Consider the following 22871-nt stretch of genomic DNA (forward strand, 5'->3'; position numbering starts at 1 on the left):
TCTGTTTTCAACGTATACGTCTCCTCGCGATAATACTGCACTACGCCTGACCGCCATCTCCTTTCCGCCTTCTCCAGGGCAGTGTTGCCAACTCCTCAATAAGGAAAGTAGCTATTGGCTGTCCTAAAAGTCGCTAAAATACATCACCTAATTTGCATAATTAGCCATGTGCATGTAATTGTGATGGACGCTGTAGGAGAGAGGAATAACATCGTGGGAGAGACAAAAAAAGTGAGTAAAAAACACCCTAATATGTTTAGAACTACAAATGAACTAACTTCTGTCGATTCTTGTTTTTTTTCATGTCACAATTCCAACCCTCCTCCTTTATCCAGGCTTGGGACCTGCAAAAGTGACCCAAAAGAAACACTCTGGGGAGTTACTTAGTTTTTTATTTAATTTTTTATTTGATATGTTTTTGTTTTTTAGTTTAGTTTTCTTAATTTGGTTTGGTTTTTAACCTTATGGTCCACAACAAGTCACAGTAAAACATGAACATTTTTAACCATAACATTTTTTTTTGTTTTGTATACAATCTAAATGGACCAAAAAGAAACAATAGAAAAAACTGTCAATGTGAGAAAATTATGGTAACTAGTCTGGCCCTAATTTGGTTATTTTTTTACATTTTCAGAACCCCCTCCACACACACACAAGATGTGCTGGCTCACAGAAAGAGTGGGTCATAGTCATTTTGGTAAAGGGAGCTGACTTAAATGAGTAAGCAGCTGATGTGCCAAAAAGCTGCAAAACATTATCAGGCAGCTGGTGCTCATAGCAAGCCTCACCAGACAGCTTCAGTCCATATTGAATGTACAGAATGGAGTTAAGGGTCTGCAAGGACATCTGATTTCTAAGGTTGCTTTTTACACACTCATCTGTCTGAATACTCTCTGGACTTCAGCATTCGAGTGTGGCAAGGACAACACAGACACAGCAGCCATGGCAAGTTCTTGAAACGGGTTGATATCAGCTGCATCCCTGAACTTCCAAATCTCACTCCAGAAGCCCAGTGTGTTTTTTGTCTCATTCCATTTACGAAGATGGATGCCACGCCATTGCTGGACAATCTTGTCTATCTCTGCAGGTGAGTAGCCAAGGAGCTTGGCTATTTTTTTCTATTTCGCCAAGGCTCTTATTGTGCTTTAGCGTTTCCTCCACATTGAAAACTGACATGTACTGCAATTCTTCGATGTGTCCAGCAGTCTCACCCTCAACTCATTAGTGAGGGAGATGGTGAAGGCTACACACCCCTTTCGGACATTGTTTTCATCCTCAGGCGCAGGGTGGAGCTCAGCTGCCTTTGACTCAAAAAGGTAACCAAGGTACGGTTTGGGACTGATGTATCCATCTATTGGCCCTTTGAGTACATCAACATTTGCCAGTGGATTCAGCACCCTGCTGCTCACAGACTTGATCAGGCTAACCAAACTGTCAAGTAGCTTAAGAGGATCTACTTGCTCTCCCTTAAAAGCCTTGATGGCCAACTGTACCTCACCCAGCACTACTGTACCTCACCCAGCACTACTGTACCTCACCCAGCACTACTGTACCTCACCCAGCACTACTGTACCTCACCCAGCACTGACTTCAAAAAAGTCATACAATATGTTTTGAGGATCACTGTACATGGACTATAAAACCTCAACCATGTAGCAGTGTTCACTGGACTTGGGGACTGCAAAATGCAGCCTAAGCTCCTCCCACTGGTCCAATATGCGTGAAACCGCGGGTTCAATGGAGAGCCAACATGTGGCACACACCTTGGCCATCTGTAAAGGTTTCCCACCACAGTTGATGGTATCATATATGGCCTTGTAGGCCTCCCTGTGCTTTGGAGACACTGAAAACTAGTTATAAGTATCTCGTACCAAGTACTCCACACTACGGGGATGGTGTATTTGGAAGCATTACTTACAGCAAGCTGCAGAGAGTGGCACACGCAGCGAATAAGAACCAGATATTTGAGGCCATACTCCTCCTTCAGCACTTTATGGACCCCATTGTTAATCCCTGTCATAAGAGGCATTGTCAGTCCTTATCCCCAGGAGTTTCTCTTTTTTAAGACAACACTTCTCGAGGAAAGCCACAACAGCACAGGCTATAGATTTGGCATCTCCTCCCTCCAACTCAACAAGCCCTAGAAATGTTGACATAATTGTCTGCTTGGTGTAACTAAGGTACGTTATCACAACCCCCAGCTCTACATGCTACTCCAATGTGATCACATGCCAGCATGGAACAGTGTTCAGCGATAGCTAATGCCATGGTGGCCTCAGCCTTTTTTGCAGAGTCAATTATTTTAACTATAAATGGCAGCTTGTTTTGGGTGGAACTGTTAGAAGACTTTGCCTTTTGAGTATGTTTTTGAGTTGTCATGTGTTTTTTTACATCACTAAGTTTGGCGTAGAAATCAGCCTTACAATACAGGCAGTATGCCCGTGTATCATCTCCAATAAATGGCTTCAACCAGCCTTTGAATTCAGGATTTGATTCCCACTCCTTTCTGTATTTTTGAGTGTACAGTCGTGGCCAAAAGTTTTGAGAATGACACAAATATTAATTTCCACAAAGTATGCTGCTTCAGTATCTTTAGATATTTTTGTCAGATGTTACTATGGAATACTGAAGTATAATTACAAGCATTTCATTTCTTTTTCAAGACCTCTGCAATCTTTCCTGGCATGCTGTCAATTAACTTCTGGGCCACATCCTGACTGATGGCAGCCCAGTCTTGCATAATCAATACTTGGAGTTTGTCAGAATTTGTGGGTTTTTGTTTGTCCACCTGCCTCTTGAGGATTGACCACAAGTTCTCAATGGGATTAAGGTCCGGGGAGTTTCCTGGCCATGGACACAAAATATCGATGTTTTGTTCCCCGAGCCACTTAGTTATCACTTTTGACTTATGGCAAGGTGCTCCATCATGATGGAAAAGGCATTGTTCATCACCAAACTGTTCTTGGATGGTTGGGAGAAGTTGCTCTCGGAGGATGTGTTGGTACAATTCTTTATTCATGGCTGTGTTCATAGGCAAAATTGTGAGTGAGCCCACTACCTTGGCTGAGAAGCAACCCCACACATGAATGGTCTCAGGATGCTTTACTGTTGGCATGACACAAGGCTGATGGTAGTGCTCACCTTGTCTTCTCCGGACAAGCTTTTATCTGGATGCCCCAAACAATCGGAAAGGGGATTCATCAGAGAAAATGACTTTACCCCAGTCCTCAGCAGTCCAATCCCTGTACCTTTTGCAGAATATCAGCCTGTCCCTGATGTTTTTCTTGGAGAGAAGTGGCTTCTTTGCTGCCCTTCTTGACACCAGGCCATCCTCCAAACGTCTTCGTCTCACTGTGCGTGCAGATGCACTCACACCTGCCTGCAGATGCACTCACACCTGCCTGCTGCCATTCCTGAATAAGCTCTGCACTGATAGTGCCCCGCTGACATGCTCCGCTGACAAGGACCAGCTGACATGTCAAAAACATTTCCACTGCATTTCAGCCCTGCCACAAAAGGACCAGCTGACATGTCAGCTGGTCCTTTTGTGGCAGGGCTGAAATGCAGTGGAAATGTTTTTGGGGGGATTAAGTTCATTTGCATGGCAAAGAGGGACTTTGCAATTAATTCATCTGATCACTCTTCATAACATTCTGGAGTATATGTAAATTGCCATCATACAAACTGAGGCAGTAGACTTTGTGAAAATTAATATTTGTGTCATCCTCAACTTTTGGCCACGACTGTACAGTTTAGACTGAGACATGATGAGCTAGCCAGCTAGATGTTTAGCTTATGTCACAGAGAGGCGCGCACACACACAGTGGACAAGGTGAGTAAGTGACAGGCTGTGTGAGGCAAATGCAATGATTTATTTAGACAAATATACAAAGAACATTTTACATTTACATCACGCCCTGAATGTAGACCAGGGCGGGATCAGCCAGCGGCTTCCCGCATGTGCGATTCATTTGCAGTCTGGACGAGGAGGGATGAATGTCTCCTGCTCTGACTGCAGCGCCACGACTGGGCCGCCTGTGAGTGTTTTGGGACGAGAACCACCGCAGCACCCGCTGCTAGCTGAGAAGAGTAAGAACGATACGTGCTTTCACGTCAGCGTCTCCATTTAACACCAGAAAAAGTCGCTAGATTCCATTCCATTTCCGGGAAAAAAAAAAAAAACCTTCTCAATGTCCATCCGGAATCCCCAAAGATAAATTGTATAAAAGGCGGGATTTATAACTTTGACTGTGGTAACTAGTGACAACCCTATTCCCAGTTTAGTTGACAGATGCCGGCATCACTCTGTTCGTCCTCACCGTAACCGCTCGACTCATGTCCCCCGCTTCTCCCCTCAGCGCTCTAATCCTACCTATTCCTCTCGCAGAAAACGGTGCCACGTCTCAAACTGCCTTCGTATCTGTGTGGCATTTAGCTCATGTTTAACCATTGACTCGGTTTTAACGCGGGCGTTGTTAGCTAATTAACTACCTTGCTTCGTTCCGCCTTCCCCTACAAATCAAGCACGCCTTTACTGTGGCCAATGAGAAACGATGGTATCGTAGCGGCAATTTATAATCAAGTTCCATCCATTGTCATTTTAACCATCCAGCAACACAGCAGCACCTTAACATCTGTTTAGTGACCAGCAAATGACAAATGACAATGTAAAAGAGGTTACTTTTGAATTGTAAAGTGAAATGAAATTATGAATTGACAAGTAGCTAGCTAGCTAACGTTAGATATGTGATTTCAGTGCGGTCGCTCATGAGGAGAGTTCGCTGGGTGACAACGCCGGCAATCTGACTGCTTTCATGCTAGCTGTTACGGCAACTGCACAGATTCATATCTTTCGAACATCTGTTCTAGCTAGCTAGCGTCCTTATTTCATGAAGCATATCCATTGAAGATGGAAAAGGAAGTTTCCAGCGTAAGCAAACATAATGGTGAGTGTTGGTCGTAGTTGATGGACTTCTATAAGTTAAACTACAGTACTTGACGGTTTATTTGTTGGTTTTGTCTGTATCTCCATGAGTTTATTTGTACTTTACAGCCACGAAGACAGATCTGAGTTTGTTGCTGGAGTGTCTGAAGTACCAGATGAGATGTCCTGATTCACAGAAACAAGCTCTTCTTACCATCTATTCTATCTGTCAACAGAGAGGTCACACACACACACAGCAAATCCCCTAAAGATATATTTGTCTATAAATCTAACAGTTATGCAATGGCACTGATTTTCTCTCTCTCTTTCTCAGAGGAGAATGTGAACATCTTCAGAGAGATTGGAGGGGTGGTGTTTGTGTACAACCTCTCCAAATCTAGTGCTCACGCAGAGGTCAGGGAGACCTCTCTCTTCATACTGGGAACGCTGGCAGAGGCTAATGGTGTGTGTGTGTACTGGTAGTGTACTTTAAGCAGGTTCTCTGATGCTGTATGTGAATTGTAAACAGGCTGTGTGTGTGTGTGTGTGTGTAGTGTACTGTAAGCAGGCCTTGTGTAGGAGGGAGCTGTTCAGTGATCTGACAGATGGTCTGATGCAGCAGGACAGCCCACTGACCCAGAAGAGAGTAGCTGTCTACCTGATCTCTGTCCTCGTCGCCAACAACAGTAAGCGCTGCGGTTGAGAATTGATTTTGGACAGGGAGTGATTGTCATGACAGGCATGTGTTCAGCTGGTACAGCCAGAGGAGGATGGACCGCCCCTTCTTGGGCTCCCCTGTCTGGTGCTTCTCAAGGTTACTTCCTTCCATGAAGTTTTTCCTTGCCACTGTGGTACTGCTTGATCTTTGGGGTCTAGGCCATGTTACTGTAAGGCACTTTGGGATGTTTATGTGAAAATCACTGTATATTGCACATTAAATGTAATTGTGTGTGCTGCTTTTAGGGTCTGGACAGATTTTCGCTCAGACCTCTGGCTGTCTGGACATCCTGCTAGACTTGTTCAGGTAAACACTGAAAAGCACCACTGGTTTTCAGGCAGAAGTTTCCAAATGGAGAACTAATTTACTTTTACAGAAGACCGGGATGGTCGAGGTGAGCAGTAGATACAAATAGCACTGAAACTAAATAGGACAACACCAATTCCAGTTCAGGTTGATTGATTTTTCTCTTCGCAGGACTAGTTTCCCTCTCTCTGGCAAGGCCACAGTGAAACCTGCGAACATCACTCAGCTGTTCCAACTCTGGACCTCTGTGTCCAGTGCTCTCTGTGGCTGTGTCAACAACCCCCAGAATGGTAACACCTGTGTCCGTGTGTATGTTTGTGTCCTTGTACAGTGTTCTATGCAGCTGAACATAAACCACTGTGGTTACACATGCATGTGTGTATCTTGCAGTAGGTTAATGTTTTAGAGAGATGGAACAGAAGGGAAATCGAAGGAAGAAAACCTTTTTTGTCTCATGTCTTAACCCTTTCTTTCCCTAGAGGAGAGCCAGCGTATCTGTGTGTCAGCCTTCCCCCTGGTCAAGTCCTGGCTGCAGCAGCTCTCTCACCCCCAGGCAGAGATGGTTCAGCCCATCTGCTCCTTCATAGCCATGACGGTCGCCAACAACCGTGAGTAAGACCGGGATGATGCACTGACACTGTTTGGAGTCCGTTACTTGCATATGTATCCATATCTTGTGATTTAAAATGGTCGGTTAGCCTTTTTCAAAGATTTGCTTAAGTTGTCTGTCACACACAGAATACCTAGGTTGCTCTTGCAATGGTTGATTTGTAATTGTAATCTGACTAGTTTTATAAGTGTAGTGTTGTTGGTTCTATTTCCATGATGGCCTGACAAAGATCTGAAGGATTGATGCAGACCTTCAGTATGTAGAGGTTACAGTATCTTGGAGTGTTTTGGTTTAGACAACCATTCACTAACTGTTCAAATGAAGGTCTCTCTCTCGTGTCATGGATGGATGCTTTTAGTCTGTAGATACTACAGTGTAGAGAACAGTTTTGGTTTATCTATTGAACTAACATTATCTTGTATTTAACTCCTTTCTGTGTCTAACTATCTATCTCTCCCTCTGGATCCCTCTCTCTATCAGATTGTGCTCAGGAGAGTTTTTCCAGAGTTGGCGGGCTCGGAACTCTGACCCAAACTCTGATTCACTTTGCCTCTGATGCCTCCCACAGCCCATTGGCCTGTCAGGTGTCTGTCATCATGACCAAAACTGTGTCAGCCTGCATCACTGACAACCGTGAGTGAATCACTCCCTGAATCGCAAATCAACCCCTACCCCCTAGGCAACTAGATTCATCGGCGGGATGATTTTTGTCAGAGCGGAGGGTCGGGGAGCTGGAACATAATTATAAGAATTTGTATACTGAAAATTGACCACAAGTAAACCCAAAAGGAGATGGTATTTGAAAAGAACAGTTTTCATACCTTGATTACATTCAGACACAATCACATATATCCTAAATCATTTTTTGCTGAATTCCTGATGATTTTACAGACTTTGTGTTGCCAAAAACACACAAAAAATATTTGTTTTTACTAGAAACTTTGGGGGGGCAAAAAATAAATTGCTCACAGGAAGATTTTGGCTTGTTGCCTATCCCTGCTATAGGCCTAGGCACTTGTATAGAACTCATTCACTCTCATACAGCCATGTAAACCAGCGCTCCTCAGGTAACCAGTCCATTCTCTCCTCTGTGCGTAGCTGTGTTGGTGTCAGGTCTGGCAGGTTATGGTTTGGTTCCCCCCCTCATCTCCCTGCTGTCCAGCCCCATCCTGGATCCCCAAGGCAGGCTAATTATCATACTCACCCTGGGACACTGTACTGAGGCCTCTGGTAACTAGCACAGCTTAATTTGAAACAAATAATGACCATATTACATCAATGATAACAGCACAGTAATAACTGGAATAACTACTAGAGTATTTAACCCCCCTCCAGAGGAGCACCAGTCTCAGTTGTTACAGTGTGGAGGTCTGTCCCTCATCATCACTCTACTGACTGAGTCTACCAGCGAAGAGCTCAGGAAGGCTGCTACGTTCATACTGCAGACCTGCAAACAGGCTAGTGAGTGTACACACACACACAAAGACCTGTGTTCAAAGGTCAGCGAGTCAGTTAAAATGAGTCTAGCCATTTGATGTCCATAGCACTCTCCTATCATCCTTCTCTCTTCCCAGCTGTGTTTCTGCGTGGTGCAGTCCAGGGGGTGTCCCTGGGTCAGACTGGGGAGCTGGAGCCCCCTGTGGACATGGATGGGTACTGGAGGTCAGCACAAGACATGCTGCGCAGGATCAACCAGCTGGAGAGACAACAGGCTCAGGTGTACTAAATATACATACACACACACACACACACACACACACACACACACACACACAGCAATCTTTACAAAGGCACTACAAACATCAGTCTTCTCCCCCACACAGGCATATACACTCAGTCCCTCATCCACGTGCACACTCCTCAAACCCCAAGCTTTTATATAGACACACAAGTCTTCCTCTTATCTCGTGTGTGTGTGCGGGTTGTTGCCCAGGGAGCTGAGGAAGAGTGGGAGGAGGACACACCGAACCCCCCAGACCAACAGAACCCTGCAGGATTGGGGAGGAAGGAGCTCCTCTCACCCATATCCCTCCCCCCAACCCCTGACCACATCTCCTTACCATACCAGGAGAGGAGAGGAGGAGGAGATAAGAGTTGTGAGGAGAGTTGGAGAGGAGTAGAGTGGAGGGGCCAACAGATAAGATATGGAAGGGGAGGAGAGAAAGGAGAGGAGAGGGCAATGGATGGCGAGAGAGAGACCCCTGTCCTGCCTGTCTTAGCGAGGGTGGGTAGAGATGGAGAGAGAGTGAAGCGAGACCAGAGAGAGGAGAATCAACCCACAAACAGAGGGCATGACCTAATGGTGAGGGTCTAACTAGGTTCCAGTCCACTCCCCACACAATTGTTCTGTACAGACCCTTGGCCCCTACCCTCTAGGCCAGGCCTGGACAGTTCCAGTCCTCGGGGGCCTGATTGGTGTCACGCTTTTGCCCCAGCTAACACACCTGACTCCAATAATCAACTAATCATGATCTTCAGTTAAAAATGCTGGGAGTGTAACCAATCAGGCCCCTGAGGACTGGAGTTGCCCAGGTCTGCTCTAGGCACTTCATGTTCACCTGAAAAGATTGGAATGGTATAACAAGCAATATTGTAGCTCCACTATGTCGTATGATATGTTGTCAAAAGTTGTGGTTGTTTTGACCACTAGCGTGTAAGGAGATTCCAAGCCAATGAGGAGCCGCAGAAACACAGCCGCAGCAGCAGAGAGCGAGAGAAGAGGACCCGCACACACTCTCTCACACATCAAGAGAGGGAGAGCGACAGGGCAGCACACAGAAACACACTGGCAGAACAGGAAAGACGCACCACGCTGCACACACTTGGAAATACACAAAGAGAGAAGAAAAGGGACAGGGGCTCGGCAGCTATGAGAAACACTTATCCTCTCTACACGAACACACTGGCAGAGAAAGGCAAAACCACACAGACCGAGAACTGCCGAGACGAGCACCCTGGGAGGAAACGGCAGACTGTGTCAGCCACGGGCCATGCTGGACTTGGTACAGCTGGTGTCGTGGGGCAGCCCAGTGGTGGAGAGGATGAGCGGTGTTCTGTATGTCTGGGGACGGGAACACTGGTCACCTCTTCCTCCAGGCCACTAGAGGGACACTCCCAGACACACACACACAGGTCAGTACACTGCACAATATGCAAATGCTATATTTATTGAAACATGATTCTTGTGAAGTGTTTCATCTTAATGTTATGTAAGAAATGAATTGGAATTCTGTATATACCTGTTTGTTTCTCCCTCGGGGTTCGGGGTTTAGCCAAGTGTTCAAGTGCCCAGCTCCAGGCAAGTCAGGTTTGGGCAGGCAGAAGAAACGGTTGGACAATGAAGGTACAAAATGTCAATGGGATAAAGTGACAATGCAAAACTGTGTTTATCGCTTCATTGACAGTTCTGAAAGAAAGCTGAACAGTGTCTTACCAAATCCCAACAGTAATATAGTTCTTGCCTCTCTCTCCCCCCCTGCACTTTCTTAGATGTCCTCTCTGTGTGTTCTGAGCTGCTGGACAGTGAGATCTGTAAAATAATGGAGACTCCAGCCACCACATATAAACCCACCTATAGGTGCTCAGGTGTGTGTGTGTGTGTGTGTGTGTGTGTATGTGAGTATGTATACAGTATAGTGTGTGTTTGTTTGTTAACCCAGCTGTTTCCATCTCCCCAGGCTGTGGGTTGCGGTTCAGTGAGGTGACCAGCCGGTCATTCCCTGTCCTCCAGAGGTCCTGTCCTCACAGCTGTGACCTGCACATGGTGCTGCAGCAGGCCACACACAGCTACACAAAGTGCCTCCGAGAAATATGCAGGAGGAGAGACGCACACACGACCAAGCAGAGAGAGAGAGGGATGCAGAGTGTCTCGGATAACTGCAGAGGTAAGAATTCTGAAGTGCTGAACACACACGATCTGACACGATCTGACGCGATGCGTGTCCTGTTGTAACAGATGCCAGTCTAACTCCTATCCATAAAGGAACCCTGCTGAAGAGCTTCTCAACCCACAGAGGACAATACAGAAATGACCACAACCGTAAGATTCACCATCTCACCAAAAAGTTCTATCCTCTGTCTTTGGGTTGGAAAACGACAACCTATTATATTATTCTCTATCGCGCTCTTTCTCCCCCCCCCCTGTCAGATGTGAGTCTCACCCCTCTAAAGAAGCGTAGTCCATATGGAGATATCACCCTGACTCCAGTGCGTAGAGGTGGTCTGACGAGGAGCGTCTCCTCTGTCACCAGCAGGGGGCAGGAGAGAGGAGGTACAGGATGTTCAGACAACATAACACACTGCAGCACATTGGCACTTTAGCCTTCATTTAACCCGACTCATAATGAGATAGCCTTATTGCTTCTAATGTGTCCTCTCTCTCTCTCACTCACACACACAGATGTTAGTCTCACTCCCTTGAAGAAGGCTCGGCCCTCTGAAGGTAAGGAAATGAAGCTTTTGTTGAAATGTGATACTGTATGTTTTGTTTCGATTTCTTTTTGGATGGAAGTGTGTGTGTTTAAATATTACTTCTGGAAGTTGTTCTGATCATGCCTCCTAGCTGTCGGGGTTATATAATCATGCATTATGGTATTGTGCAACAATTACACTGGTATGATTGGGGGTATCTCACTCGATCATTGCAAGGGGTCAGAGGTTAGGGTCAGTCTTGTGCTCAGGATACAGAATGGGGTTAGAAAGAGGCTGAGATTTGGGCTAAATTTGAAATGGGTGTTGGAGATTGGATAGTTATGGGATAAGTTAGACGGTGGTGACGGGCTGCTTTGAGGTTATAACCAATATGCGACTTGAATGCCTGTGTGTATACACATGCCTGTGTGTGTGTGCGCATTTGTGGTTGTGTGTGTTTCTCGTGAGATTCCTGGTGTCCAGTATATTCCTGGCAGCACAGAGGAATGTTGAACCACTGCCAATGTTCTCACAGGCCAGAGCGGCCTTAGTTGTTCAACACTAGCTCCTAGCTACAGTAGTCATCACTCTGTTACTGAGCTCTACAGCTGTAAGACGCTAGCTAGTTTAGCCCCCCCCCTCCCCAATGTCATGTAGCAGTGTCCACTTCTAGTCTTTTGTGTTTCACTCTTCACTTAGATTTACTCTTGCCCTCTCTTTTTGAACACATGCTTCCTCGTCATCCACTTTTTTTGTCTGAAATACTACATTCTCTTTCTCCGTCTGTCCGTCTGTCGCCCTCTCGTGTGCTCTAGAGTCTCTACCCCCCCCTCCTCTTCTTTCTGTCTTTATCGCTTTTCTCTGTTCTTTCTCTGCCCCTCTCTTGCTCAGTCTCTCTCCCTCTCTGGCCATTGAATCTCTCCCTTGTGTACTATTGTTCTGGTTGCAGGCAGCTGTATTAGGTGTGACGAGTGACGTAATGTCACTCCATTGGAGAAGGGAGGGAGAGATGGTATTTAGTCTTTATTAGATTGTCTGTGTTTAGTTCAATACGCTCTGACAACTGTTGGTCTCTGCTCTCAATGAGGCGTGACATCGGTTATTTGCTTTCTGTCTCTCACCCTCTTTCTCTGACTGACTCACACACACACACAGAATAATGTTCTCTCTCTCGTTGACACACAGACAGGAGAACAGATCATATGGGGAAGATGGTGCCATTGATGATCAGCAGGAGACTGTTCATGGGAAAACCCTCTCTGACTGTAAGGAGAGAGACCAGCTCTGTCTCTGTAGAAGTGTGTGTTGAATGGAGGTTAATCTATAGTGGATGGACTGTATAGAATGGCTAGTGTTCTAGTTACCAGGCAATGTGACAGCAGAGACAACTATGCCAGTATGTGTTTGTGTGATGGTGCCTCCTTCCCTGTTCAGTAGGGAAGTTTGTCTGTCGCAAAACCAAGGAAAGGAGGATGATGACTGATTGTGTTTTGTCTCATGTCCTCTTCCTGTCTCTTTCTGTTCTCTGCATTCTCGTACATTCAGTCTTTCCAATTTAAACCCTGCCCTCTTTCTTTCTCTCTCCCTCCCTCTCTTCATGTACAGAGGGAGAGGAGGAAATTCAGCCGTGACGAGGAGCGTTACCTGTGTCGAGGTTTGGTCTATCCTGGAACACCATCCTGTGGTCCTATCCCTTCCAGCCGGGGCGCACCAATGTAGTTCTGGCCAGGACATACAAACACCTGCAGGTAACAGGCATCAACAATGGTTTTACAAATGTTTGTCATTGACTTCAATTTCAGTTGGTGAGTATTTGACTGAGCCTGCTGTCTCTCTGTCCCGTTCTGTCTTGTTCCCTCTCATTTTCTCTTTCTCTCCCACAGGCTAAATTCCAGGGTATGGATTCAACCTCTCCCTGAGATCCCGAGAAGAACACACTGATTTGTCTATTGTACATCACAGTAATATATTTGAAATACTCTAATTTAATATTGAGTAATAGTTTTGAAGTACTTACATTTAATCCCCAGTTTGAAATTGTTAACTTCTATTTTGTACTACTGTAAGTAAACCACATGAAGATGTATTTGAAATGCATTAATTTAATACTCATTGAGGATTAATGACCGATCTGTTCTGTATTCCTCAACCTTGTTTTTTACGCAGCAGTATTGTGGTGCCTATGTGAAGTAGTTGAATATTATTTGGAATAGAAAAATGGAAATGATTAATGTAACTCACTTGACATTTTTCAAAATTTTGTTCACTGTTCATGTATGTCTTGAGATTGAGATGGTTGTTCACTTGTCATCTCCTGAAGTTGTTTCTGTTGAATTAAACAGAAGGGTGTCCTATATGCAGCAATGTCTCATTGCTACTCTCACACCATGCGTTTTCATTCAGGGACCCTAGAGGCGTCAGGGAATGAACAACAATGATTTTTATTTACTGACTTGAGTTTAAGAACTGCTTTCTCTACTTCTAGAGAGTTGATCATGTTTGTCCCTCAAGGAGAAGGGCTTTCTACAGCTTGTTGTTACACTGAATAAAAATATAAATGTAACATGCGACAATTTAAAATATTTTACTGAGTTACAGTTCATATAAGGAAATTAGTGAATTGAAATAAATTCATTAGGCTCTAATTTATGGATTTCGCATGACTGGGAAGACAATGTGCATCTGTAGGGGCGTGGATCAGAAAACCAGTCAGTATCTGCTGTGACCACCATTTGCCTCATGCAGCACAACACATCTCCTTCGAATAGAGTTGATCAGGCTGTTGATTGTGGCCTGTGGAATGTTGTCCTGCCTCCTTCAATGGCTATGCGAAGTTGCTGGATATTGGCGTGAACTGGAACAAGCTGTTGTAATGTAGATCCAGAGCATCCCAAACATGCTCAATGGGTGACCGTGTCTGGGTATGCAAGCCATGGAAGAACTTGGACATTTTCAACTTCTAGCAATTGTGTGCAGATCCAGCACTATCATGAACCATGAGCTGATGGCTGTGGATGAATGTCACAATAATGGGCCTAAAGATCTCGTCACTGTCTCTGTGCATTCAAATTGCCATCGATAAAATGCAATTGTCCGTAGCTTATGCCTGGCCATACCATAACCAAACCGCCATCATGGGGCACTGTTCACAACTATATCAGCAAACCGCAGGCCCACATGACACAATACACACTGTCTGCCATCTATCCAGTATAGTTGAAACTGATTCATCCGTCAAGCGCACACTTCAGAGTGCCAGTGGTTATTGAAGATGATCATTTGCCCACTGAAGTTGGTTAAGACTGCCGAACTGCAGTCCGGTCAAGACCCTGGTGGGGACGACGAGCATGCTGATGAGCTTCCCTGAGACTGTTTCTGACAGTTAGTGCAGAAATTCTTCGCTTGTGCAAAACCAGCTGTCCGAGTGGCTCGTCTCAGATCATCCCGCAGGTGAAGAAGCCGGATGTGGAGGTTCTGGGCTGGCGTGGTTAAGCATGGTCTGCGGTTGTGAGGACGGTTGGGGGTACTGCCACATTCTCTAAAATGAAGTTGGAGGTGGCTTATGGTAGAGAAATTAACATTCAATTCTCTGACAACAGCCCTGGTGGACAAACATTCCTGCAGTCAGCATGCCAATTGCATACTCCCTCAACTTGAGACAACTGCATCATTGTGTTGTGTGACAAAACTGCACATTTTAGTGGCATTTTATTGTCCCGAGCACAAGGTTCACCTGTGTAAATGAGCGTGCTGTTTAATCAGCTTCTTGATATGTCATACCTGTCAGGCGGCAGGTAGCCTACTGGTTAGAGCGTTGGACTAGTTACCGAAAGGTTGCAAGATCGAATCCCCGAGCTGACAAGGTCTGTCGTTCTGCCCCTGAACAAGGCAGTTAACTCACTGTTCCTAGGCAGTCATTGAAAATAAGAATTTGTTCTTATCTGACTTGCCTAGTTAAATAAAGGTAAAAGAAAAAAAAAGGTGGATGGATTATCTAGGCAAAGGAGGAATGCTCACTATCAGGGATGTAAACAAGTTAGTGCACAACATTTGATAGAAATAAGATTTTTGTGCCAATGAACATTTCTGGGATCTTCTATTTCAGCTCATGAAACGTTTAATGTTTATATTTTTGTTCATAGATATTAGAGTTTGAGACAATTTTCTGCAGTCCATGATTATGGGTGTGTGAGTGTGGTTTAAACATGCATGAAACATAGGAGACTGAATGGGAGAAGAAAAGGTATGTGAAAATGCAGAGTAAAAACAACAGCAGGAGCTCATACTTTTCTTACATGGAGTTTTACCAGCAATTGGACTTTGGTTCTGATCGCTAGTGAGAAGAACCTGTTGAGTCAAACTTCTGTTCAATACTCCTGTGTTATATCAGAGGTTTTATAAACTCAGAAATGTTTGACAATTATGATTTAAATTAGCTTATATTACGATTTCTGATTATCAGGAATCCCTGATTAGTTTTTTTACTTCAGAAAACAGATAATGAAGTGCTAATAGCGACGACCAGTCAGACTACACCATGAACCTACATATGACTAGCTGCTTTCACTATGTCTTCCTATTAAAATAGGCCAGTAGCCCATCCCTAATGGTGACCACATCTCTTGAGTGGATATATGAAGTGTTGTTTATTGAGTTCAGAGCCTGTGGAATGATAGGAATCACATCTGGAGAAGAACAGGCTGCTGGTCTGGCAGATCTAGGATCAGATCTATGATGATGTTACCCTCTCCAGATCCTATCCTTAATCATCATGGATGAAACACAAAACTGACCAATGGGAGTGTGTGTGTGGCCACAAGTTCTGTCCTTGAGCTGTTCTTGTTTATTAATGTTCTGTAATATTTCATGTTTTGAGTCGACCCCAGGAGGAATAGCTCCTGCTTTCGCAATAGCTTATGGGGATCCTAATAAAATACCAAAATACCCTCACTGACACTGTCGTAAGGGAGAGACTGGGGGAGCGATGTGGGGTGTATTCAGTGAGTAAACTGAATAGAGCTGACCAGATTCTTGATTCTACATTAAAAACAATTATATTGGTTTTACACTATACATGTCTTATTTCTTTCTCCCCAATTTCAATCTTGTCTTATCACTGCAACTCCCCAACAGACTCAGGAAGAGTTGTTTCTCAGAGTGGGGGGGTAGGAGGGTGTAGGAAAGTTCTGAGTTTATGAGCAGATTTCCCATGCTGCACTCTAGCACAGTCACACTGGAGACCACTGACTTAGACCCCTGAAACCCCCTTCCTCCCCCTCACTCCCTCTTCTCCCAACCTTCGTCCTTCCCTCTCCATTCCCTGTCTTACTTTCTCTCCCACCCCTTTCCACCCTTTTCCTCGCTCCTTCCCTCTCCACTCCCACATTCAACCGCAAATTCACTCTGTGAGAGCTCTCTGTCTTCCTCTATGTGCACACATGTTCTGCACTGCATGTGTATGCGCATGTATGTGAACGTGCTTCCGCAGCATGTATGTGGGTTGGAATGACTGTGTGTTGGGGGAGAGTGGGAACTCCCTGAGCAGTGATCAGGATGAGCAGGAGGGGCAAGAGGGGTTCTATGAGCGCAGAAACACATTCATGCTTCCCACATGCTATATTGGCCATGGATCTTAAAGGCCCAGGGCAGTAAAGTGATTTTCCTGTGTTTCATATATTTCCACACTGAGGTTAGAATAATACTGTGAAATTGTGACAATGCCCTTTTAGTGTAAGAGCTATTTGTAAAGTCCACCTGAAATTTCAGCCTGTTTTAAGTGGGAGTGAGTTTGCCTTCCATGGTGACATATCCAAGCAGTGAATTAGTTTGCCAACAGCACATTTTCCCTCCCCACTCAAACCCCTCCCAGACTGTCCTAGCATTGCTTTACTAAACATGTTTGTTCCAACAATTCTCGTTCTATGCTTGCAGTAGTCCCCTCCTACATACCTACAGGGACATGAGCCATAAGGAAATGGTTATGAACAACCAAGGGCTCTATTCAAGCAAAACCACTATCTAGTTGTTTCTGGGGCAGAAATGTTTTTTTTTTGCATAGTGAAAGAGTGTACTGGAGCATAGAAGGAACTTGATGCACTACTCAAGTGCTCATTCATCTAAATGCAAGTGTTCAGTTAAAAATGTTATGTAGCCCACAACTGATGGTCTGTCATTATGTAGAGAATTATTTCACCAATTGATTTCCTGATCTCTGTATTGATGTTTAGGGATTGAAGTTGACTCACTAAGGTAATCTTTATTTGCTGATCTTCTTGGTTATGCTGAGCCATATCTCTGCAGCATTAGTGGCAGCACATAAACCTCTGAAAACAGCCTTAATATAAAACGTCAGTCTTAGAAACAATGCACTTGCAGGCCTCGGCCTCTTTAAAGACTAAAAACCACATTAGAAAAGAATGAAAACAAAGAATCATCTTCAAGGTGGAACAATCTTATTTTATTTTCACAACCAGACCATCACCTTTAATACATTCCTCCAAGGAAATATAATAAGGTCACCTCCGTTTCAGAGTTAAAGAGGAAGGATTGTGAGAGTCCAAGCATGAATGTACATCATAGTATGTAGGCCAATTTCAAACGTTGTTACAATTCATCAGGTGTACACACCAAGGCAAACGTCTTGTCATACATAGTTACCACATATAGTTACTGTAAGTGTTCTGCTATGCAGTGTTATGTCTATATGGCTCAGAGGGCGATGATGGGTACACTTCTGCCCTGGCCACCCATCACCAAATCCCTTTAGTCAACCTACACTCAGAAAGAAAGGCACGTCTATTACCTGGGGTCTAATCATTATTCCAAAATGTTTCGCAACAGAAACTAGAATTTCTATTGGACAAATTCATGTAGGTCCCACCCAGTTTAATTCTGTTTGCGTACACTTGGTTCCTAGGGAATACATCCCAGGTCTCAGATTATCTGAGTGCTACTTCACGGTCTTAGTTTTCCCTTTAGCCTTCTCAGATCAAAGTTGTATTCTTTTTTTATACATTTTTTTTCTGCTTGCGTCTGCCTTTTTTAGAACGTCATTGTCCATTTTTTTCTTCTAGTTCTTATTTTTATTTTCTTCTCCCATATCAGCTCAGTGGACACGTCACCTTCCGAAATGTCGTCTGCTATGACATCATTGACCATGATGTCATCGGCCGTCAGGGCTAAGTGGTTGAAGAATCCGCTTTGCTCAGCTCGCTGCCCATGACATCACACAGAAGCTTCTCCGCCATGGTTGCTGGCTTCTCCGGGGTTTCTTTGGACTCTTCTGGGACGGAGACAGAATTCCAGGCACCCTTTACGTTGTCGTCATAGCATTCTGCACCCCCCAGGTCTGTGGGCTGGTCTGGGGCAGATCTGTGGGAGGGGGGAGCATCGAGGGGCTCAGGGGTCAGCTCAGGGACACCCAGGTCCAGAAGAGGGGTGGGGGAGGGGAGGGTCTCTGGAATGACTGGCTGTAGGAGGAACTCCTGGGAGAGGTTTGGCTCTGGGACAGCCTCCTGTTCTATGACGACTGGCTTTGGCTCCGGGGCGACTGGCTTTGGCGCCGGGGCGACTGGCTTTGGCTCCGGGCGACTGGCTTTGGCTCCGGGCGACTGGCTTTGGCTCCGGGCGACTGGCTTTGGCTCCGGGGCGACTGGCTTTGGCTCCGGGGCGACTGGCACTGGTTTGCTGACTGACACCAGGGGCTCGGGTTCAGGTGGTGCTGGGGCTACTAGTGGGACGCTCACCGGCTCCTCCAATGAGGGTGCAGTCTCTGGCTGCTTGGGGGGCTCTGGCTCAGCCTCCTGTACCGGTGCTGGCACTGATTCTACTACTGGTTCAGTCACCTCTGCAACCACCACTGGCGCATCAGCTACTGCCTCCACCACAGCTTCCTGCGTGTCGATTGCCTCCTCTGCAGCCTTCTGCTCGGCTGGTGCAGTGTCCCGTCTTCTGCTGATCTTGTTTCCCATGGTGCACCTGGAGACAATGAGACCGGCAGAGTGAGAGAGACACCTCAACCATGAGGAGAGGGCCCGACAGCGAGCAGATCAGGAGAGGGGGAAAAGGCCATTTGCACACCCAAACTTTGCACCGAGATAAACTGGGACAAAGTCCTGCTTCTTAAGGGTGGCTGTATCATCACCTGTCCATTTACATGTATGTTACAGGTTTAACAGGTCTGGTGAATCAGTCATCTAAAGAATCATATTTAGTTTGTCGTCTTGGACACGGACTTGCACATGAGCTAATGAAGTCAATGGATAAAATACATTCACCTTTCATTCACAGCTATTAGGTTGTGTGTGCTGGACTTTTCCCTGACCTTGTGCCTTGTTTGATTTTCCCAGCACCAGTGCCCAGTTTGGATGTGCTTATTGACTTAGTACACCATAAATCATAGGCATCAGTGAGAGCAAGTAAACTAACTGTGGAAATTAGTGATGCACCGATATTACATTGTTGGTCAATACCAATATTTTCCTTTAAAAAAAAAAACCTGATACCGATATTTAAAGTTGTAATAGTCTTTTAAGCATTCTAGTACAGTTAAATAATTAACACACATGGACGCAGCAGTCTAAGGCACTGCATATCAGGAGTCACCAAAAAGTTATTTTGTTGGCATTTACAACACGTCCCCATTACCAGTAAAGCATAATCAAAACCTATTTCTTTCACTTCCTTGCTGTGCCATTTCTTTGCGTGTCAAAAAAAGACAAGTTGAAAACATTGACGTGTCTGGACATGAATATGACTGCACGTCACAATTTAACGCGTTCATAATTTAACGTAGTTATTACACCATCACTTTTATTTCATGTCACAACGATACGTATGCGATGATGCTGGTAGTTGTCTCGTGCACCTACAGTACTGGTCCTAAAAAAATGTTTTTAAAAATCTAGCTAGCCCATGGATGCAAACAATGTTCTTCCGCAAAAACATACCAAAACGACAATCTGTTTCAGTAGCTATATAGTTAGCTCGCTAGATGTTATCTAAAATAACCTTAATTTATAAGAGTTTTTATTTGATTAATGTTGGTCAGACCCATCTATGTGAAGCTAGCCACAACAGTGGACATTGCGGTTAGCCTTCAAAATAAAAGTATTTGTTTTAATTTGCATCACTGTCAATTTCATACTTTTATGTTGAATGCAAACCGCAAATTCCACTATTGTGCCTAATCCTTATTGTGGCTAGCTTCACAACACAACCAAGTCCGGTCGAGCCTCACTAGCCAGATGAAGCTAGCTGGCTGCTTATAACGTTAGCTTTGGGCAACACGGTTAAGTAGCTGGATAGTTATTTGTCATTAACTGAAGTTCAATTTCAATTTCAATAGGCGAACAACAATACTTACAAGGATTCTTAAAGCATTGCTACGAATAATGAAAATGACTACAGTTTCTAGTGGAAGTTGCGGTCGAACAAATGATGCTTTATTACCAATGCGGTATTGCAAACATCGTTTGTGGCTGGTGTTTTCAGACTTAAAAAAAAAGCTTCGACAGTGTTACAGAACCTTTTTTGAAATGCAAAGACCCAAACTGTGTTCCATAGTATGCATGTCTTGAAGCTAATAGCAGTGGCGCCATTACTATGTAACTCCGGTAGGGCAACATCTGAAAAATAACGCACTTGGTAGTGTGTACCGGTGCTCGACCAGTCCGCGAACCCACGACAGAGAACAGTTGATTGTCAAGGGCATTGAATCCCATTATCTTGGCTTTAATGGATTTCGCCTTTTGAGTTGTCTCGCTGAAATGTTCTTACTCTTTCAAATGACTGCTCAACTTGTTGACTGCTCGATCCCCACAGCAGACATTGTGGGCTAGGTTAAGAATGTGGTCTTGCACGTGTAGCGCAAAATGTCATTACGGCATGTACCTACATTATATTAGGTATGCACGTCAGCTTTGACATCAGGTTTTCACTTCGGCACTTTTAGTTAATATTGTCCGATTCCGAAATGTTCACCGATATATTGTGCATCCCTAGTGGAAATAAGTTTGGTTACCAACTGAACACCGCTCTCATCGCCACAAGCTACACCAGTGTAGAGTGTAATATCTGAATCAACTTGTCTTATGCTGTCAGGGGTGGGAGGAAATACAGCATTTAGTCTACTTCTCAAAGTGGTTTATCTGCTCTGTCACCAACAATGAACTGTGGATTTCGAGCTGGCTTATAATCATCGAACCATGGTGAGACTTGTCCCTGATGAACCAGTAATGTGACAACCACATCAGAATTATTTACACCACTGGCAGTTGCATTATCATTCTATTGTATGTGGTATAATTAGTGTGAGCTGTCCATGTCACTGAACTTCTGAGTGGAATCGTTTGTTTCTACATGCATTTTTGGACTTGTAAAATGAATGAGATATATATATATATATATACACACACACACACACCCACTGATTCTTAAATAACAACTTATAAATGCCTTGTGAGGTTAGTTCAACTGTCATACACCATCAGAACCCAAAACACAAGCTTGTTTTACTTCAATGTTTGTAAACAAACACTGTATAGCCTAAAAACATGGTTAAAACTCTCCTTTTGATATCATGGATGGTCAGTCCTTACATCCCCAGCCCATTCTGTGAATTTGAGTAGTTTCATTTCTCCAGGCCCATCCCTAAGGTTTGTACCAAAACACAGGTGGGGTGACCATTATTATCATTTCAATTAAGGATTCTAGCTTTAACGTATTAAATCCCTTCACAAATTACCCACGTGCATTTACTTCAAACAACTTCACTATTCTGCAAATGGTTGGTGCAATTCTGCAGAGACAAAAATGGTAAACTACTATGGTTAAACATTGGGATCATACTTAGGGGAATTTCACCAACCAAGTTGTGCTACACAGGTTAAGAGGCACTATTGACCTCGATGCATTGGAACATTATGTTCCATCCCGTGCAGGATCACGTGTCCGCTCTATGGAGCGTATAGTGTCCGGTCCGTCCCCCGAGCTACAAGCGCACGTGCGTGGTATGTAGGCTACATGTCCATGGGCACCGCCGGTGCATGCGACGATTTAAAACAATCCTCGAAGACGCGTTGGAGTCAAACTATGCACTACGAAGAAACAATCGATTCACACACACTTGTGTTACGCTCCAAATAAAAGTACAAAACAAATGCGCAAACAGTGAAATTGATTGTCTCAAGTAATGCGCGCAGTAAGATTTGGGGTTTAAATCGTTAAATATTCGTCAAACTGAACATGCACAAAAGCCACTTAAGTTAAGAAACATTGGTCATCAATAACTTTGATTAGGGTAATCTCATTAAGCTAATTACCACCCAAACCACACCTTCCTCCAGCTGCTGTTTACTAGGCAGCACAAAAATGGGTCCCAGTCCGACATCGTTTACACAGACAGCACCTCTAAACTCACCCATCACCAAAGTAACCCGAACACCGCACTGAGACCTCCACAGCTGCGCATAATCATACAACAAATTAACATTAATAAACGGGGAATGAGCGGACCTTGTGTTCGGGAGATGAAATTGGACGGAGAAAGAACAAAAGAGAGCTGATGAGGTAGGCGGGGTCGCCGATTGCTGAACAAGCCTCGAGTGAAAAGCACACTCACATAAAACAGCAGGCTAATCTAAAAATAACAAAACAAATAGATAAATACAATGACTTTTCGTCAATATAGAGTGCAGTGTAGAGAAGATATTTACTAACCTTGGTAGCGGAATTAAAACGCGAATTTAAGCCGTGCTAGAGAGCGGAAAGTTCTTCTTGCGCTCTCACGACTTGGCGAGTCACGCACAGACTGAAGGGGAGGAAAGTTTGGACAGAGGTTTAGTGCGTGTTGTCTGGGATGTGTGTATTTGTGCGCGCGCCCACTGTCGCTCGTACGTACGCCC

At 44.6% G+C, this 22871-nt stretch overlaps 2 protein-coding genes across 8 annotated transcripts; one reads left to right on the forward strand and one right to left on the reverse strand.

Annotated features, from left to right (window-relative positions):
- Window positions 1-3924: 3924 nt before the first annotated feature.
- Window positions 3925-13535, forward strand: terb1 (telomere repeat binding bouquet formation protein 1). 6 transcript variants are annotated; one of them, XM_024413528.2, is made up of 23 exons: window positions 3925-4089; window positions 4757-4946; window positions 5054-5164; window positions 5259-5387; window positions 5479-5610; window positions 5888-5948; window positions 6120-6238; window positions 6428-6556; window positions 7039-7191; window positions 7657-7788; window positions 7894-8019; window positions 8133-8275; window positions 8492-8860; window positions 9209-9690; window positions 9831-9901; window positions 10048-10143; window positions 10236-10442; window positions 10514-10597; window positions 10706-10828; window positions 10958-10999; window positions 12154-12233; window positions 12574-12716; window positions 12852-13535. In XM_024413528.2, the coding sequence occupies exons 2-22, from the start codon at window positions 4910-4912 to the stop codon at window positions 12685-12687; spliced, it is 2940 nt and encodes a 979-aa protein (XP_024269296.2). In that variant the 5' UTR covers window positions 3925-4089; window positions 4757-4909; the 3' UTR covers window positions 12688-12716; window positions 12852-13535. The 6 variants fall into 6 exon arrangements, with proteins under 6 accessions (XP_024269296.2, XP_042179115.1, XP_042179116.1 ...); XM_042323181.1 differs by having other exon boundaries at window positions 4870-4946; XM_042323179.1 differs by lacking the exon at window positions 3925-4089 and adding an exon at window positions 4113-4667.
- Window positions 13536-17403: 3868 nt separating this feature from the next.
- Window positions 17404-22841, reverse strand: LOC112245438 (protein TsetseEP). Of its 2 annotated transcripts, none has more exons than XM_024413552.2 (2): window positions 22687-22841; window positions 17404-18945 (listed from the first exon to the last, which is right to left on the reverse strand). In XM_024413552.2, the coding sequence occupies exon 2, from the start codon at window positions 18936-18938 to the stop codon at window positions 18147-18149; it is 792 nt and encodes a 263-aa protein (XP_024269320.2). In that variant the 5' UTR covers window positions 18939-18945; window positions 22687-22841; the 3' UTR covers window positions 17404-18146. The 2 variants fall into 2 exon arrangements, with proteins under 2 accessions (XP_024269320.2, XP_024269321.2); XM_024413553.2 differs by lacking the exon at window positions 22687-22841 and adding an exon at window positions 22388-22601.
- Window positions 22842-22871: the final 30 nt, after the last annotated feature.

This window comes from Oncorhynchus tshawytscha, linkage group LG06, assembly GCF_018296145.1.
Source record: "Oncorhynchus tshawytscha isolate Ot180627B linkage group LG06, Otsh_v2.0, whole genome shotgun sequence".
In the NCBI taxonomy this organism is placed as follows: domain Eukaryota; kingdom Metazoa; phylum Chordata; class Actinopteri; order Salmoniformes; family Salmonidae; genus Oncorhynchus; species Oncorhynchus tshawytscha.

Coding starts and splice junctions, on each gene's coding strand:
- terb1 (XM_024413528.2), top strand. CDS start 4,910: ATGGAAAAGGAAGTTTCCAGCGTAAGCAAACATAATG. Junction 6,239..6,427: donor TGTCAACAACCCCCAGAATG/GTAACACCTGTG, acceptor TTCTTTCCCTAG/AGGAGAGCCAGCGTATCTGT. Junction 12,234..12,573: donor TGGGAAAACCCTCTCTGACT/GTAAGGAGAGAG, acceptor CTTCATGTACAG/AGGGAGAGGAGGAAATTCAG.
- LOC112245438 (XM_024413552.2), bottom strand. CDS start 18,938: ATGGGAAACAAGATCAGCAGAAGACGGGACACTGCACCAGCCGAGCAG.